The sequence below is a fragment of the Terrapene carolina genome, unplaced genomic scaffold, assembly GCF_002925995.2.
Source record: "Terrapene carolina triunguis isolate 2854851 unplaced genomic scaffold, T_m_triunguis-2.0 Scaffold231, whole genome shotgun sequence".
Classification (NCBI taxonomy): domain Eukaryota; kingdom Metazoa; phylum Chordata; order Testudines; family Emydidae; genus Terrapene; species Terrapene triunguis.
In genome coordinates this window covers 16,062,587-16,079,818 of record NW_020664582.1, presented here as the reverse complement: position 1 = coordinate 16,079,818, position 17,232 = coordinate 16,062,587, and the positions used below count along the sequence as shown (strand labels likewise).

The following is a 17,232-nucleotide window of genomic DNA, read 5'->3' as shown; positions in this document are numbered from 1 at the left end:
GTTAACATTGTGGAGCTTAAGAGGTGTTCCAACACAGCATCCTTTCACAGCGTTGACAGGCCCTGATGCTGCCTGGGTCTTGCTGGGGACAGAATTGTATACAACCTAGGGCCAGGTGTGACACCCTGCCAGTAGCCCTTGCTCCCACCCTCTCGCCCAGTGTCTGTGGACACAGTAATAGAATGAACCATCCCGTGTTCAGCCTCAGTCCCTTCCTTCCCGCCAATGGATCCAAAATCCTTTGATTAAAGCTGAGATGAGAGCGCACAGTTTTGACCTGTTTCTTTCCTACCCAAAGGGGCTCGCGTTCCTTCTTGTGCGTGCTTTGCCCTCTCCTACTCCTTGACATTTTATCTCTGCACTCACTCTCTTGCCAGGCTGCTTCTGTCACGCACTTCTGCAGGCTGCCTGCTCAACAGGGGGCCGGGACCATTGTAAAACCTACTTCAGACCACGTGCCATCAGCCCACGACATCCGGATATAAGCCAGCGTGCACAGCCTTTGTCGGGAGCGTTCAGCTCTCACAGCGTGAAGCGTGGACCCTTGGCCTTAAGTTGATGCAAGTAAACATCCATCAGTTTTGAAAGCATCACTGTTTAAGATGCGGCAAGGGAACATGGTGCTCCACATGCAGTGAGCGTTGATCGTTCCACTGGCTTCTCTCCTGAAGCTCAGAGTGGTCTCTGCAAAGTAATGAAGACATGATTCATTAACTGCCAGTGCGGGAAAGGCATTTATAGATTTAGCACGGAGATGAAAATTCTCTGAGCACCACTGAAACTCTGTAAGCAAATTATTGCCATTATGTGCAATCAGCCAGCACCTCTGTTTGTTTGCTGTTAAGAGAGCTGTGTAGCTGGAGATACCTAATTTATGGAGAATCATCAGCAGGGTTGGAACATATTTGGGGTATGGTTGGCTGTGTCCAACACTAAACTCACTCTGAACTCCAGACCCCGAGAGGAAACCCTCAGCTCACTCCCCACAGAGTTCTTGGCATACAAGAAGGTGAATTCATGACTCAGCAGAAGGAAAAACTTAATCACTGTCAGTAAGGGCTTTTCCTGGAAGCTCTGGTACAAAAAAGCAAAACCATAAGCAGAAAGAAAACTGATAGACTCCTCAGCTTGGGTGCAAGCCGGTCCTACGGGTCTGGCTGTGAAGGCCTGGTGTCCCAAAGACATTCCCCCTACCTTGTTTCCCAAGCAGCCCATGCCCTCTAAAGTGTGAGAGCCTGAGGCAGTGTGTAACATTGCTCCTGTCCCAGTGTCCTCCCCGACAGGATCCTTGGCAGCATTCTGTCTGCTTTACCTCTACTTCATGACTTGTTGCAACTCTCACTTGCAAAGCAGTTTAACTGCAGTGTGATAATATTGGGGGCAAACCCTGTCCCCCTGCCCCAGGTTTGGAAAGCACTGATCACTGGGTGTTAAGCAGGGAGGCCCATTGCTTCAGCGCCTGCAGTTTGAAGTGAGCCATTTGTTAGTTAACTGGCTGAAGCCCTCGTAGGAGTTTATATCTGGAAAGACGTGCCGTCAGCAGACTCCTTATATTAGCTGGACGAAAAGGAATTAGTTTAAGGCAGTCTGCAGTCTCTGTTCAAACGGGGTAACTTCATTAACGGCAGTGGTTTACTCTGGATTCACACTGGTATAAGTGAGGTAGCCTGGGTGGTGAAGGTCTCTCCAAAGCAAGACATTAGGAGCTGGGCTTGTGCAGACTTCATTAAAGTTTAATAAAACTCGATCTAGTGCTGAATGAAATCACGTTTCTCCTGCCCCTGGCGTTTGAAGACAATTTAATAAGAGCCCTCTCTGGCAGCATGGTCAGGCAGGAGAGGAAGCAGCCAGCCTGGCTCTTGGCTCAGAATAATTTTATTTTAGTCACAAATGACTTGGGTATTCCAAGAGAAGAAAGGTAACAAGGCAACAGCCTGGAGTTGCATGGCTGCCGCTCGTTGTGCCAGGCTGCTGGAGTCAGTTTGCTCTTTAGATATCTCGGGGGGCTGATCAGCTCAGAGTGATTCTTGTCAAGCACGCTGTGTGCGTCAGGTGATTTGTCCCACTGACCACCCTGGTAGATGTCCATTGTCAAGTGCATTTTAGTGCTTTCCTGCCTTCTTGTCTGTTTTTCTTAATTAGAGCTCTTTTAATGAAGCCGCTTCAGGAAAGGTATTGTCGCTACTTGAGAGACTGCACCATTGTCTGAGAAATCACTCTCCACAGCTGAGGATTCTAGCCGCAGCAGCAGCGTAAACCTCTAACCAGCTAGGCACTAGTGTTTGATGTCACCTGGTAATAGCTGGGAAAGAAAGTCCTTGCAGGCACCCGCGGCTCCTGAGTTGTGGGTTTTTAGGGTTACCTTGTAGGAAGATGTTGGGGTAGAGGAGAAGCATCCTGTGGGTAGAGGTGGAGACTGTGAACGAGGGTTTCTAGCTTCTTTTATTATTAGTGTTTGCACTGCGGTCGTACTCAGGGCCCGCATCCTGGCCTGGGACCCTGTTGTGCTAGGCACTGTACGAACACACGCAAAAAAATCGTCCCAGCTCAGCTCAGTTACTGACTCGCTGTGACCTTGGACAAGCTGCTCAAAGATCCCAGGAGGAGGAGCTCCAGAGTTGTCATGATTAGTGATGGTAACAATTCTGGAAGGGATATTAAACCTCATGCTTCAGAGGCTTAAGCCAGTCTAGAACGATCAGAGACCAGGAAGAGACCTCATGCTGGGGGGGTAGATTATCCTACATCTATTATTGTGGGAGTCTTCCACTCGGGATGTAAATATTGTTTAAAAAGTTAACTGTTTAAACAATTAAAATTATATTGTTTAATTGGTTAACTGATTAAAGGGAGAGGGGCTGGGGTTAATGGTTAGGTTGGGTTAACCAGTAAGACTCATGCTTACCGGTTAACCATTTAACTGTTTAATATTTTACATCCCTATCTTCCACCTCTCTCTGAAGCATCTGGTGCTGGCCTCTGTCAGAGACAGGGCACTGGACAGATGGACCTGGGTTCTAATCCAGTCTGGCCATTCCTATGTTCTCTGTGGCTACATTGCCCATCTGTAATAAGCAGGCACTGAGTTGTGGTTATCAAGATGTGTTGACCTGAGAGGTTGTTATTGACTGAGGCTTGGTCAATATTTTCTTCAAAGGGTGATGAACACTGATGTTCACTGAATCCTGAAGTCAGAAGATGGATTGTGACCTGCATTCTGTATGCCTGCAGCAGGAGTGTCTGAAAATCTCTCCAGTACAGCCATGAATGTCAGAGGTGTAACAGGGTTTTGTTTTAGAAAAAACATTGTAAAGAAACGTTAGTGGAACTTCTGAAACAACATTGTCAAAGGCAGATCAGGTCCAAGGACCGGAGAGAGCATTACCTCTTATGAACCCATTAGGAAGTCGAGATTTACATAGACTCTTTAGCTCGTCAGAGGTAAATACTAGTTTTCACATAGATTCATGCAGTGGTGGGGTAGCCATGTTGGTCCCAGGATATTAGATATCTTGATATTAGAGAGACAAGGGGTGGGTGAGGTAATACGTTTTATTGGACCAGCTTCTGTTGGTGAGAGACAAGCTCTCGAACCACACATAGCTCTTCTTCAGGTCTGTGTAAGCTTGAAAGTTTGCCTCTCTCACCAACAGAAGTTGGTCCAATAAAAGATCTCTCTTCACCCACTTTGTGTCTCTGGTTTTCACATAAACAGTCCTACTCTGAATCTCTCCTGAGAAGATCTGAGGTTGAAAATAGCTACATCTCCTCCTTCCGGTAGTGGCTGCTTCTGGATTTTTAGCACCGAAACTAGCTTGGCTCAGTTGTGTATTGAGTGTGGGTGTTGTGTGTCTTTCCTCGTCCGAGCAATCTTTGATGCCTTGCGATTCAAATGAATTGGCCTCGGTGTCGTTACCAGACAGGGCTGGCTACGGGAGGAGGTTTCATTGGATTCTGTGGAGATGAAAGGCTTTCGGAAATGGTGCTAATGCAGCTGGATTGAGATGAAAGGTGAAAGGGGCTCTGCATTGATCTCCAGCAGGCTCTGACAACCACAGGCGGCATGAAATAGAAAGGAGCCCGGAGATTACACCACTAGAATTGCCTATAAAATATCCCACCCATCCCTGCTTGGGGATGGCTGGGTGGGGGCACCCCAGTTGGATGCACCTTTCCCTCCCCTTCGCCTTACCCCATCCACAGCTGTGATTAAAGTTAAGGAGAGTCACCTACATAAACCCCTGTGCTTTTCATGACCGGGGCCGGGCTCAGCACGTCAGAGTGATGGGGGCCAGCTAGGTGTGGGGTTGGATTTCTCTGTCCCTGGTGGAGTTTGTCCCCTGTTCTACATGCGTGTTCACACACAAGCCGTTAGGGACTGACTGATAACGCTGCCTCCTCCGAGTGCTGGATGCACCAGCTGGGATGTATTGGGGAGGATGCCCCAGACCTCGCCAATCCCCAGGTGTCAGTAGGGTACGAAGTATCCAGGCAGGGATTTTCAGAGAGGCCTAAAGGAGCGTGGTACCCAAAGGCATGAGACTTGCATGCCCTAGCTGCCCTCTTCCCACTCTACACTGGCCCATGCTGGGTTCAGCTGTGGTGCAGCTGAGCTGTGTGTGGGTATATCTGGAGCACTGGGGGAGGTGATTCGCAGGCCACCGCAGGGAATGCTCCAGCGATTCCAGCTGGTGACAGATGGCCCAGCTGGGCTGTACCAGGGAACAGTCCTGTGCTGACAGCAGGAGGCTTAGGGAACCCAAATGGCTCTCTTCTGTCTCTCATATCTCTGGGTCCATGGTGAGAAGATAAACCCCTAGCTGGGAGGCTGCTGTGTTTGGGAGTTAGCGCTAGCCTCTGGAGTGAGGACCAGCCTCCCATGGATAGTAGTAATTGGTAAAGGTTAGCATTTGTACAGGGCTTTGGAGCTGCAAAAGCCCTCTGCAAACAGAAACTAATTACTGCAGTCTCTGCCACATTAATTCTTCAGTGGATGAAATAAGCAAACAAAGAACCCCCCAGCAAGGTTAGATATGTAACAAATCCCGGCTTTCATCCCAGGTATCGCTCCTCTGCACACCCTGGCCACTCAGAATCCCAGGGCAGATTCTATCGGGGCTAATGCAGATCCAAAATTACAGTCCCCATCACTTGAGCACAAGGAGATTCCCCACTAGCTGCTAGAGCCTGACAGACAGCTGAGCAATTCTGTTTCCATCCAGTAGAGGGGGGTGATGCCCATACACAGTAGGCCAGCGGTTCTCAATCTGTGGGTTGGGACCCCAAAGTGGGTCGTGCCCATTTTAATGGGGTCGCCAGGGCATTAGACTTGCTGGGCCTGGGGCTGAAGCCAAACGTCCAAGCCCCACCGCCCAGGGCTGGGGGCTTCAGCCCTTGGCTGTGGGGCTTAGGTTACGGCCCGCACCTGCCCAGGGCTGAAACCCTCAAGCTTCGGCTTTGCTGCCCCCCTGAGGGTGGGGCTTTGGCCCCCTGCCCAGGGTGGAGGGGCTCAGTCTTCAGTCCCCCTTCCTGGGGTCGGGTAGTAATTTTTGTTGTCAGAAGGGGGTCGTGGTGCAATGAAGTTTGAGAAACCCTGCGCTAGGCAGTTCATACCCTTATTCTTTATGGGCTTGGTAGCTTCTGGCTGTGCTGTCTGTTTTTACTCAGCGGTTGAGGGAAGTGCACTTTTGCAAGAGGTCAGCTATAATAATTGCTTAAAGAAAGTACATGGTAATTAAGTTACTCTGTTAATTTGCTGCCAGGCAAAGAATGAGAGATGTCTGGGAAGGTTACTGGGCTCCTGCTTAATGGCAGAAGCAGCCAATTACCACAGGAAGAAGGGGAGGGTTAAAAGAAAGACCCTAGCACCCTGTGGCCCATTAAAGCAGCCACAGACTGCCTGCATAGCCCATAGTTAGATGTGACTTTTCATCTTGCAATTGAAATGACGCCCCCGGAATAACATCATGGCAGGTTGTGATTCTGTATTGCATCAAGGAGGGCCGATTCTGTTCTCCCTGCCTGCTGTCCCAGAAAGGAGCAAAGAGGGACTGAGACATGCACCTTGGTGGCTCACGTTGTCTCTACGTACATGCCTAGGCTCAAGGGAAGGATGGCCCAGTGGTTAGGGAACAGGCCTAAGACTTGGGAAAGCTGGGTTCAATCATTTGCTCTGCCACAGACTTCCTGTGTGGCCTTGGGCAAGTCACTTAGCCTATCTGTGCCTCGGTTCCCATCTGTACAATGGGGGTAAGAGCCCTGCCTCATGGGGTGTTGAGTGGATAAATCCATTCAACATTGTGAGGTGCCCAGATGCCATGGTGATGGGGGACAGATAAGTACCTTAGATGGAAGCACCATGGGAAGGGAAGGTACAAGGAGCCACATGTGGGCAAAGCTGATCAGAGTGTCAGAGAGTGAGCAATCCCGGTGCAGAGTGGGAGTGAGAAGATAGGGGCAGGAGCTCACCTGGCATGAGGCAGAGCAGAAGGGCTGGGGGTTGCGACTTCTTCCCCACCTGCTAGCACCCGGAGGCATGTTCTAGGACAGCATCCTTGGAGGTGCTACTTCTGCACCTGCAGCCCTTGGAGGCGAGCCGTCCCCTGTACCCATTCTCACACCAGAAGGTCCCCATCTCCTCCCTCCCCAAGCACAGCGAGTTGCAATGTTTTGGAACTGCGCCGCACTTGTGGGTACTTTGCTTTGCTCTTCTAAGAGGATTCTCCTTCCTCGGGAGCAAAGCAGCCCTTGTTAACGTGGGGACTTTCTTCGGGGTTCCCTTGAGATCCTTTCCTTGGCATTAACCTCGAAATTCAAGTTTATTTTAATGGGAAACAGTAGAGGGGGTGAGGGGGGGGAATCTGTCCCCTGCTGAGTTTGTGCTGGATTCTGCTAATAATTTGCTCCCCAGCACGGAGTGGAGAATAGACTCCAGTATGTTAAACCAATCTCTGGTGATTTCATTAGCTGCTAATATAGGCTCTGGAATTGTTAGCATACACATTTATTAGCATGCTTGCTGCCTTGATCATTTAGACCGGTCACTTTTTTTTAAAATTGTTCTTCCCTGTACAAAAAAAAATGTATCCTGCATGCATGGAAGCACTGGGTCGTAACATTTAAATTACTCCAATTATGTTGGTTTTGGCCCCAGTTCCTCATGGAAAACAACACCGAGCCACTGTAATTAAAATAAATGTGACAGCCTTATCACATCAACCATCCCGGCGACTTGGAAACGCAGGAGTTTGTTCTTCTCTTGATGCACAGGGAGGGCTCACGTCCCTCTTCGCCTACACACAGAGTGAGAGCGTGCTCTGAAACCGGAGGGAGAGGAGCAACAAGGTCCACGTGCATTGGCAGCCCAGATAGGATGCCTTGGGTGGAACGAGAACCCCAGCCACGTTGTCAGGATTTTGCGCGTGCGCTTCGCAGACAGTCTGCATGCGCTGCATTGCAGCCAAGCTATGGGACCAAAGTGGGTTGCAGACATTGTTAAAGCGAACAGGTGCCTGAAGCACTCAACTCCAAAGGAAAGGGCCGACACCCAGAGCCACGTGGCCAAGAGGGGAGTGTACAGCTACGGGGGTTTACTGGATTTCAAACTGGGGGGCTGGGACCCAATTGGCGTGTGGGCAGTGAGCAACAGAGTGTGCCTGTTGCAGAGTGTGTGTTGCTTGATGATCTACACTTCAAAGGGTACGTCCAGACTACCCACCGTATTGGCGGGTAGCGATCGATTTATCGGGGATCGATATATCACGTCTCCCCGAACGCGCTCCCCGTCGACTCCGGAACTCCACCAGAGCAAGCGGTGGTAGCGGAGTCGACGGGGGAGCCGCGGCCGTCAATCCCGTGCCGTGAGGACGGGAGGTAAGTTGGAATAAGATACGTCGACTTCAGCTACAGTATTCCCGTAGCTGAAGTTGCGTATCTTACATCGACACCCCCCACAGTGTAGACCAGGCCGAAGTTGCATTGCCTAGTCACGTCAATCAGGGATGTGGACAAACCCGACCGACACAGCTATGCCGGCAAATCCCCCAGTGTAGACACAGCTGTGTTGGCTGGAGAGGGCTTCTGTCTGCATGGTGGTGCTCCTACACTGACCGACAAACTCCTGTTGTCGTAGGCGGCCTCTCTGTTGAGGGGCCAGGCCTGTGTGGATCGTTGGAGAGAGAGAGGAACAAGGCAGAAAGGCGCCTGGCCTGAGCCTCCGGCACAAGGGAGCTGTCTGCAGGCAGGTCTTTTCCCAGTCCCATTCCAGGAAACCGGAGCTTGTGTCATCAGAGAATGTTCCCAAATCACACAGAGGAAATACCCTGCCTCTGCCTCACTGATTCCTCATCCAAACAGCAGTTGCCTTCCCAGGCCCTGAACTTCAGCCGAAGGCAGCGCTTGGGAGAGGCAGTGAGCCGCAGTAAATGTTCCAGTCACGTGTTGCAGCTCCACACACACCGCAACTTCTGCACTTCAGTGGGCCAATGTTCCAGCCTAGCTCCAGCAACAGGAAACCTGAGCTCTCATCCCTGTGTGCCAGTGACACGTTCAGAGCTCGGGCAGGTCACGGAGGGTCCGATCCAAAGCCCACTGAAGCCAATGGGAATTTTTCTGTTCACTTCAAAGACAGCGGCATTGGGGCCTTGTCTCCTGACTTTCAAACCTGCAGCTGCCACTGATTTGCTGGGACTTGTGGATGCTCAGCATCTCTGACAGTGGGTCATTAACCTGGCCCTTTCGGCGTCTGCCCCTGTACAGTGGGGGATCAGGCTGTGAGGCTGGCAGGCTAGGTGGCAGCTCATTGCCAAGGTCCCCAGGCCTCAATTGAATGCTGACAGCTACAGAGCTGGAATCAGACTGGCTCAGCTGTGTGCTGGTATTGTTAAAATAGAACTATAAGAATGTGTTTAGCGTTTAGATTTCATTGAGTGCTTGTGAGCTGCTGCCTGAGTCAGTCTCACTCACAACATCTATATCCCATATTGTAGGGCATATTTGAGCATTTGCATTATAAGCCACCAGACAGGAGAGAGACATTAACTCATGTGAAATGCTGGTCCCCAACCAAAGGTGGTGTGTCCTGCCTGACAAGGAAGGCCTATCAATGCCAGACAGACGAACTTGGAACATTAAAGAGGACAAAAGACTTTGTTGTTACTCCCCCCTCCATCCCGCTCCCTCCACCACATACACATGAAGATGAGTCTTGCAAGTTAATTCCTCCCATCAGCTGAGTTTGCAGCTCAGAGCAGAAGCGGGAACAAGGAGGAACTGGATCTCATTGCTGCTTGACTCTGCGGGCAAGGGGTTTCTAGGCATAAGCAAGGGATCCTCAGTTGCGTAGCCTGCGTTAGCCCTAAAGGACATCTAGAGCTTGCTTCTATTACCTTTGGAAACTTAAGACTTTAACTCGTTTGGGTGTGTGCATTTACCTGCTTTAACCTTGTAAATAATTCTCTTATTTCCTTTTCCTACTCATAAATCAGTATGTAGTTTATTATAGGATTGGCTACTAGTGTTGTCTTTGGTGTGAGCTCTAAGGTGCAATTGACCCGGGGTGAGTGACTGGTCCTTTGGGACTGGATATAACCAGAATATTGCTGTGATTCGTGGTGTAAGGGCCCGTCTCTCACAAAGACAGTCTTGCCTAGGTGAAGAGACAGATGGGGGTATCCAAGGGGGCTGTCTGTGACTCCATGGTTTGGCTATTATGGTGCCTGAGGAATATACACTCGATACTTGGTTGATGAAATCTAAGTATAGAACTCAGCCCATTTGGGGGTTGCCCTGGGTCTTAGCAGTGTACCCTGAGGTTGGTACTCACGCTCTTGAGTCTGCAGGACAGCCCGACACGGGCTACCCTGTTTATTGTTAGTTACCTGAATTGTGGTAGCTCCTGGAAGGAAGGAAGGAAGGAAGACACACACACACCAGTGCTAGCTCCCCAAGGAGCTTACAGACACCGTGTGGAAAGGGAAGTGAGGTTCCCAGCATCCATGATGGGACTTGGGGATGATATGGGGACTGTGAGCTCTCTGGGTCAGGAACCATTTTTTATTTCTATGCATTCAGCACAACGGGGCCCTGATCCAAATCGGGGCTGCTGAGCACTAGCGTGATGCAAATAATTATGAATAGTGTGTTTGTGTTTTTAAAGCACTATGGAAATGTAGGACCCAATCCCTACTCAGGTGAGGAGTCCCATTCACTTCAGGGGGCCGAGCTGCAGGATAGGGCCCATAAATTTTGTTTCTATTACCGTAGTGGCTAGAGACCCGCACAGAGGCTGGGGCCCCATTGTGCTAGGTGCTGTGCATACATATAGTAAGAGGCAGTCCTGCCCCAAAGAGTTTACCGTTTAAATAGACAAGACAGACGGTGTGGCAGGAAGCAGACACATGGTGAGGTTAAGTGACTTTCCCAAGGTCACACAATGGGTTGGTGGCAGTGCTGGGAATAGAACCCAGGACCTAGTCCAATGCTTTGTCTGTTAGCCTATGCTGTCTTTCACCTGTAACTTGCCACATAAGTCTTGTTGCTCTACCCTGAAAGCAAAGGATAAAGGAACAGACTGATGTGTCAGCTGGTCTAGAAGCACCTGCAATGCCACCCAGGAACAGCTCCCATGTCCAGTTCAGCCACTGCCTGTACCTGCTGGATTTAATGTGTTGTCATTGCTCTTGATTAAAGCACACGGAAAACACTAGCACCCAGATGCCAGCAAATTAACTAGTTTCCTTAAGAAAAAATACCTGGAGATCAACGATCGGGAGCTGCAAGCTGGCGACTGGGAAAGCTTTCAAGGGCGAATGTGAAACCTCTCTGAATGCATTAATTCTTTAATTAAAATTAATGTGGCCATTTCTGCTCCTAGGCTTTAAAATTCTAATAAAACCCACATGGTAATTTATCTTATACACAAAAATTAAAGTGCTCTGGAGACAGATGGATTTTCCCCTCAGTATTTATTGTTTCTTTCCACTCGGAGCCAAGGAAGCTTTAAGAAATAGGAATTTATATGGCACCCTATAAACTGCAGTATAAATTGTACGCCAGGATCTCTTCAAACACCAGCTGAGATACAGGTACCACTGAGGTGCAGGCCAGCACCAGTTTGCCACAGAAAGTGAAGCAGAATCCTTTACCCAAATGAAACGGCAAGAGGATTTAGCTAGGCAGAATGTAATGTACCAGAGCTGAAATGGGAGTATACCTCACCAATGTTGTTGTTTTATTATTTGTACGGTGGTCGTGCCTAGGAGCCGCGTCATGGGCCAGGACTCCATTGCACGAGCCGCTGTGCAAACAGAGGTGGTCTCTGTTCTGAGGCGGAAACAATCTATTCGTGCCTTATTTTTGCAAATAGTGCTTTGCGATCTTTGGGGATCAGCCTCTCCCCCAGAGGAATCTTATCTGAAGGGGACCAAAACAGGACTGAAAATAAAAGTGTACATTTTTGACAGTGAGGGTAATTAACATTGGAACAACTTACCAAGGGTCATGGTGGATTCTCCATCACTGACCACTGTTAAATCAAGATTGGACGTTTTTCTACCAGATGTGCTCTAAGGATTATCTTGGGGGGGCTGGTTCTCTGGCCTGTGCTATACAGGGGGTCAGACTCTGTGATCACAGTGATCCCTTCTGGTCTTGGAATCTGTGAGTCTGTGAAATGCTACTGCCAAAAATACAACCACAGCTACTTCTGGCTGGGATTCAGGCTGTCATGACACCGTTCCAGCCCTGCCGCCGACTCGCTGCTGGGTGATTCTGGGTGAGTCACTTAGCACCAGAATCTTCAAATGCACTCAGAGTTAGACCAACTTGGAGTGCTTGTGGAAATCCCACTCAGTCTCTCTGTGCCTCACATGGGGATAATAACACATCCTCCCCCTCCCCCCCCAGCCTTGGCTGCCGTGTCTGTTTAGAGTAGACTGGCAGCTCTTTGGGGCAGGGACTGTCTCTCCCTATAGGCTTGTGCAGCACCCAGCCTAGTGAGGCCCCGATCTCCGTTGGGTCCCTCTAGGTGCGACTGTAATGCAAATTGGTCAATATTAATAAGAATAAATTGGCACTTGATGGTGTTTCTCATTTGTAGATCTCAGAGCACTCTACAAGCCTGGCCTCAAGCATTAGGTGAGCATGAAGTTAAATGACTTGCCCATGGTCATACAGCTAATCAGTAGCAGAGATAAGATTAGAATCCAGGAGCCCAAACTCCATTTTCCCTGCAGTGCTTCCTGCTGCTCTATAGCCTGACATTGCAACTCCCACTGACTTCAGTGGAAATGCTCAGGATCAAGCCAGTAATTTTCTGCTAACGAGCATGCCTCCTGCAGAAGCCCAGCTTTCACCTGTCTATCTCAGGCAGTGGAAGAACCCCTCTGCTGTGCATCTCTCTCTGGGTATTGATAAGACGCCTCGAAATGGTAGGTGTGGGTTTTCTGTCTCTCCAAGCCACCCGTGGCTGTGTCTGGCTTTGGCCTTGTGGGCGATATCGGAACAAGTTAATGAGTGTAATTTTAAACTTAGTGAGCAACCCTGAGCAGAATGATGAATGCTCTGCAGCTGCCAGAAAATGGAAAAGTGGATCGAATTGAATTGGCCAGGCATATTGAACGAGCCATCAATATGAAAGGGGGAGGCAGCGAGCCAGTGCCCTCTGCCCTGAGGTAGGGCCACGCGAATGTGTGTGTGAGAGAGAGAGAGAGAGAGCTGGCCAGGCAGATTATATTGTTCTCTGCAAGCAGCAGAGTTGCATGCGTTAGTGTTTCATTGCTAACAAGGGGGGCTGAGGGTGGGAGAGTCTTATTCCATTTCACGCTTGGGTGCAAACTGGCACACGCAAGAGCGAGCGTGAGTCCCACGCCTGCTTTGATCACCAGCACCAGCCTGCCTCCTCCAGCATGTATTGTTTGAGATCCGCAGGTTGTTCCCTTGATGCTGTGGTAGTGCTGTCACTCTCGGGAAATGAGCTGTGAGCACAGTCTAACACCGTCTGTCAGGTACAGGGCTTGGAGCTTTGAAGCCCCCACCTGGAGCTGTATCTGCAGCATCTCCCCTGCCAGCCTGCTGAGCTAGTTCTAGCTCCATTTGGGGTCTCGTTGGCTGTTTAAAAGCAGCGCTGCAGAGGAACGACGTGCAAGGTGACGTTCCCAGCTGCTTTAACTTTCCAGCATTGAGAGCATATGGCAGGGGAGTGAGATTCCAGCCTGGCGATGCCTCTATTTGCTCCTTTTACTTGGCTGAGTTTAAAATTCGCTGTGAAAAGTTTGGCTGGGCGGCAGTCGGCTCGTTCGGGCCTCGGCAGCAGGACTTGTGTTAAGCGGAGAAGAGGGGAAGGGACGAGTTCATCACCAGAGGTTTTGTTGTTGTCGTTTTGTGTTCTGTGCAGTGTTTAATGCAAACTCTGCTCTCGTTCCCTGGTGCTCCTTGGACACCTCCCCCACCCCACCCCAATCTGTGCTCCTGTTCTCCCAACACCCATTAGGTTTGTTCTAGGCCACAGGAGCCAGAGAATGAAACTGACCAGCCTTGTTTCCCCATCCAAGCAGAGTGAAATTCCCAAAGTCAAGAACTGGCACAAAGCCATAGGGGGTGGCTTAGCAGTGTGACCATCAGAGTCAACATAGCTGCAGCCAGGGTCCAGTGCAGCAGCATCGATACACCCTTCCATCCAAGGTGGATACACTCGGTTCGCTGTGTGCGTGGAGGCTCATGTTTAAACCCCGAGGCCTTCCCTGCTCTGTGAGGGTGTTACAGATCCAGAGGTGCTGTTGCCAGGACTCAGTTTGCCCCAGGACTTCAGCTGACATTGTCTCACCCCTTCCACCGCTGTACATCAGCTGATGCCCCCCAAACCAGAGGTGGCTCCATTTTAAGGGTGGTAAATGTGTACACACTTTGTAAAGTGGTCTGGGATCCTTCAGGAAATGCACTTCCATGATATTTGAATATGCACCTATGGCTGCTCTGCTCCCCCTCTCTTTCTGATGGGGAGGGTATGGGCCCCCTTCTTTGGAGTGCTGAAGACAGCTTCCCATACTTACTGCACTGAGAAACGCTAAACCTCTGAGACATCCCGTTTCTGACCGTGCCTGCATAGCCCTTAGTGAAGGAGCTGACTCATCTTGGGGTGGAGAGTCGCTCATTTCAGTCTCTGGGCCTTGCTTTGAAGGCTTAGCCCTGGAGAACTGGTGAATTAGGACTGTATTTTCCCTATGGCCATATGGCACTAACTGGGCCCCTTTGTCGGGCAGTTCCACCTGAAAAGCCAGCGTTTGGATGGGCCTTGGCATCAGAGCTCTGCCTTCCCTTTGCCCATGGGGGGGGACATCATGGAGGAAGCTTGTTCTGCAGCTGCCCATGCCATAGTGGGTCTGGGAGGAGCAGAGGGTTTGAATGTGGCGCTCAGTTCACCCCCCAGTTAGCAGGAAATACAGATTGGCCCCTCCTCTTTTGCCAGCCTGTCTCAGGACTGATCCCCCCCCTCCCCCGTGTGTTTCAGAATTTCCGTCTGCGACGAAGACAAGTTTCGCCACAATGAGTTCATTGGGGAGACGAGAATCCCGCTGAAGAAGCTAAAGCCCAACCAAACCAAAACCTTCAGCATCTGCCTGGAAAAGCAGCTGCCGGTGAGTGAGGGCAGGGCTCTGGGATGGGTGACTGGGCAGCGGGGTAGAATCTAGTTTGACTGATCGGCTCTGCCTTCGGCCTCCTCGTCTCCTTTTCACTTCTTAGCCCTCCCTCAGCTGCTGAGGGGGTGCTTTGAGGGCCCCTCTCCCCAAACGGGTGTGGAGGGAGTGCCCCCTTGCCAGCCTGGCCGTTGGGAGTTCTGCCTCTAAGTGCTCATGCTTGGCCACATGCCAACAGCAGAGCTGCTGCGGAGCCTCAGCGCTGCAAAGGGGCCAGCAGTGACAGCCTGATGGGGGACACCCTCCTCTCCCCCATGGCAGCTGACAGGCTGAAGAGGCCTAGAGGGACTTGGGCCAGCCAGAGGGGAAAGATGCAAAGCCAGCAGCCCTCCCCAGTACCGGGAGGAGAGAGATTCCAGATCGTGTGTTAGTGCAGCGCAGCATGCTTGACAAGGTCTGAAGGCTGGAGCTGGGTTTCTGGTGAAAAATGCAGCTTCGGTGACCCCGAAACACTGTGTGAATCCGTGTCCGTTTCGTCAGATTGCTTCAGTCGGGAAAAAAATCTGAAAAAATGCAAGTGTTTCAATTGTCCCATTTGAAACAAAAAGTCATTTCGAAGTTTCCTTTCCTTTTATTTTTTAAATATTAAAAAAACATTTAAAAAATGCTCCAGGTGGCAATGGGATGTTTCGTTGTGGGTGGAACGAACCGCTCACTGAGTTGTGCTTGTTTCTCTTCCCCCAACTCCCCCAGATAGATAAAACAGAAGACAAGTCCCTGGAGGAGCGCGGCCGGATCCTCATCTCCCTCAAGTACAGCTCCCAGAAGCAAGGCCTCTTGGTCGGCATCATCCGCTGTGCACACCTGGCTGCCATGGATGCCAATGGCTACTCCGACCCCTACGTGAAAACGTAAGTAAGTGACGCGTGATTTGAAGGTGGAGACGGCCGATCTGCCCCAGCGACCAGGCGGAAGGGCCAGGGCTTGCTTCTGGCTTCGTTGTTTGGGCGGGGAGGGGGATTCCAGCCCCCCTCCCGTGCAGAGCTGGCGTGGGGAGAAGGGAGCCTTGAACTAGCCTGGCCATGGGGCTATGTGCTGGGACCAGAAGAAGATGCCCCATCTCCTGACTCAGTGCGTGCCAGCAAGGCGGGCGGAGTGGAGGGTGTTGTTAGCCGCCCCTGGCCTGGCTAGATACCACACCGAGACTGGGAGTGTCACAGGAGCCAAGCTCCTCATGATTCCTCAATTCTAAGGCCAGAAGGAGCCATTACGGTCAGCTGGTCAGACCCCCTGCGTAGCACAGGCCCGGGAGCCCGCCCAGTGGGGAGGAGACCGCTGGACGTGTGGCCTGGCTGGTGTATCGCAGGCGGGCGATGTCTTGGCAACTGGACAAGGCCCTGATTGTCCCTTCCATATCCCTGACCAGGACTTCGGAATAAACTGCTCCCCTCCCCCCCCCTCAGCCGGAAAAGGCTTCCCATGTGTTACAGTGAGCCCAGCGCCTGCTGGGTGCTAGTGGGATTTGGGTGCCGAGTCGCCTAGGGTCAGATTTTTAAAGGTATTTAGGAGCCTAAATATGCCGACAGACACCGTGTGGCGTTTTCAGAAGCTCTTGTGAAATCCCAGCTGCCTGGCTACAGCTGCAAGACAATGGGGCTGCAGGGAACTAGCCACTTGAAAGGGCAGAGGCATAACGGCACCTTCCGCAGACGCAGCTGGGTGCCACCTGCAGCCGGCAACGTCCTCTGGTTCTGGCGAGCCAGAGCCGCCTCACCATTTGAGTCGTAAAGATGCAATAACAGCTGAGGCGGGCCGGGCATCCCATAAAGCGGGTGGCCACGTGTGATTATAGTCACCAATATGGGGACAGTGATAAGGCAATTGCTTCTGACATGATCCAGTGACTTTCCTTGCAACCTAATGTAATGATTTAATTGTGAACAGTTAAGTCATTATGCAAGGCAATCAGGAAACATTATGCAGGGCTGATGCCCATGTCATGAGACAGGAAGATTTAACCCCTTGAGAGGAGCCTGAATAGCCTACAGGAGACTGTCCCCACCCATGCATGCTCTGCCTTCTGATGCACCCACACTGATGAGCGCTTGAGTGATCCAGTGGTGCACGTGTGGTCAGATCAGGCACCTTGGCACACGCTCTGGAGGCCTAGAGGATTAGATCAGGGGACTGGGAGTCAGAATTTCCCGGGTTCTGTTCCTAGCTCTGCCTTTGACTCACCTGTGTGGCCTTGAAAAACAGGAGTGGCTTCGTTCACCTCCCTCAGAGAGGCAGTGTAGGGCGTAGCAGTGTAAAGCTCTTTGAGATCCATGGGTCAAGGGTGCTATGGCAGAGAAAAGCGTTGTTAGTGCTGCCAGGTTCCTCATCCGGGAGAAGAATAAGCAGGAGTGTTCGTCTGTGCGCCACTTACATGACCAAGCACCTACACTACTAGGGCATGTTAACGTAAATTTCCCAGTGGAAGCTGGGGCGTAGTATTTTGCATACCAAGCACTGAGTGGGCGAGGGGAAGTGGTGCAGGGGTGGGGATCTCGGGATGGGAATGCTGACACGCTGCGGTGCTGAAGGCGTTAGGGAGGCA

At 51.0% G+C, this 17,232-nt stretch overlaps 1 protein-coding gene across 1 annotated transcript in view; it reads left to right on the top strand.

The window, feature by feature from the left end:
• The window catches only part of DOC2B (double C2 domain beta), a 142,251-nt gene that overhangs the window by 93,276 nt on the left and 31,743 nt on the right, over positions 1-17,232 (top strand). Inside the window, exons 5-6 of the mRNA XM_024211192.3 lie at positions 14,507-14,633; positions 15,387-15,544. Coding sequence (XP_024066960.1) covers positions 14,507-14,633; positions 15,387-15,544 — 285 coding nt within the window. The remainder of the gene's footprint in view (positions 1-14,506; positions 14,634-15,386; positions 15,545-17,232) is intronic.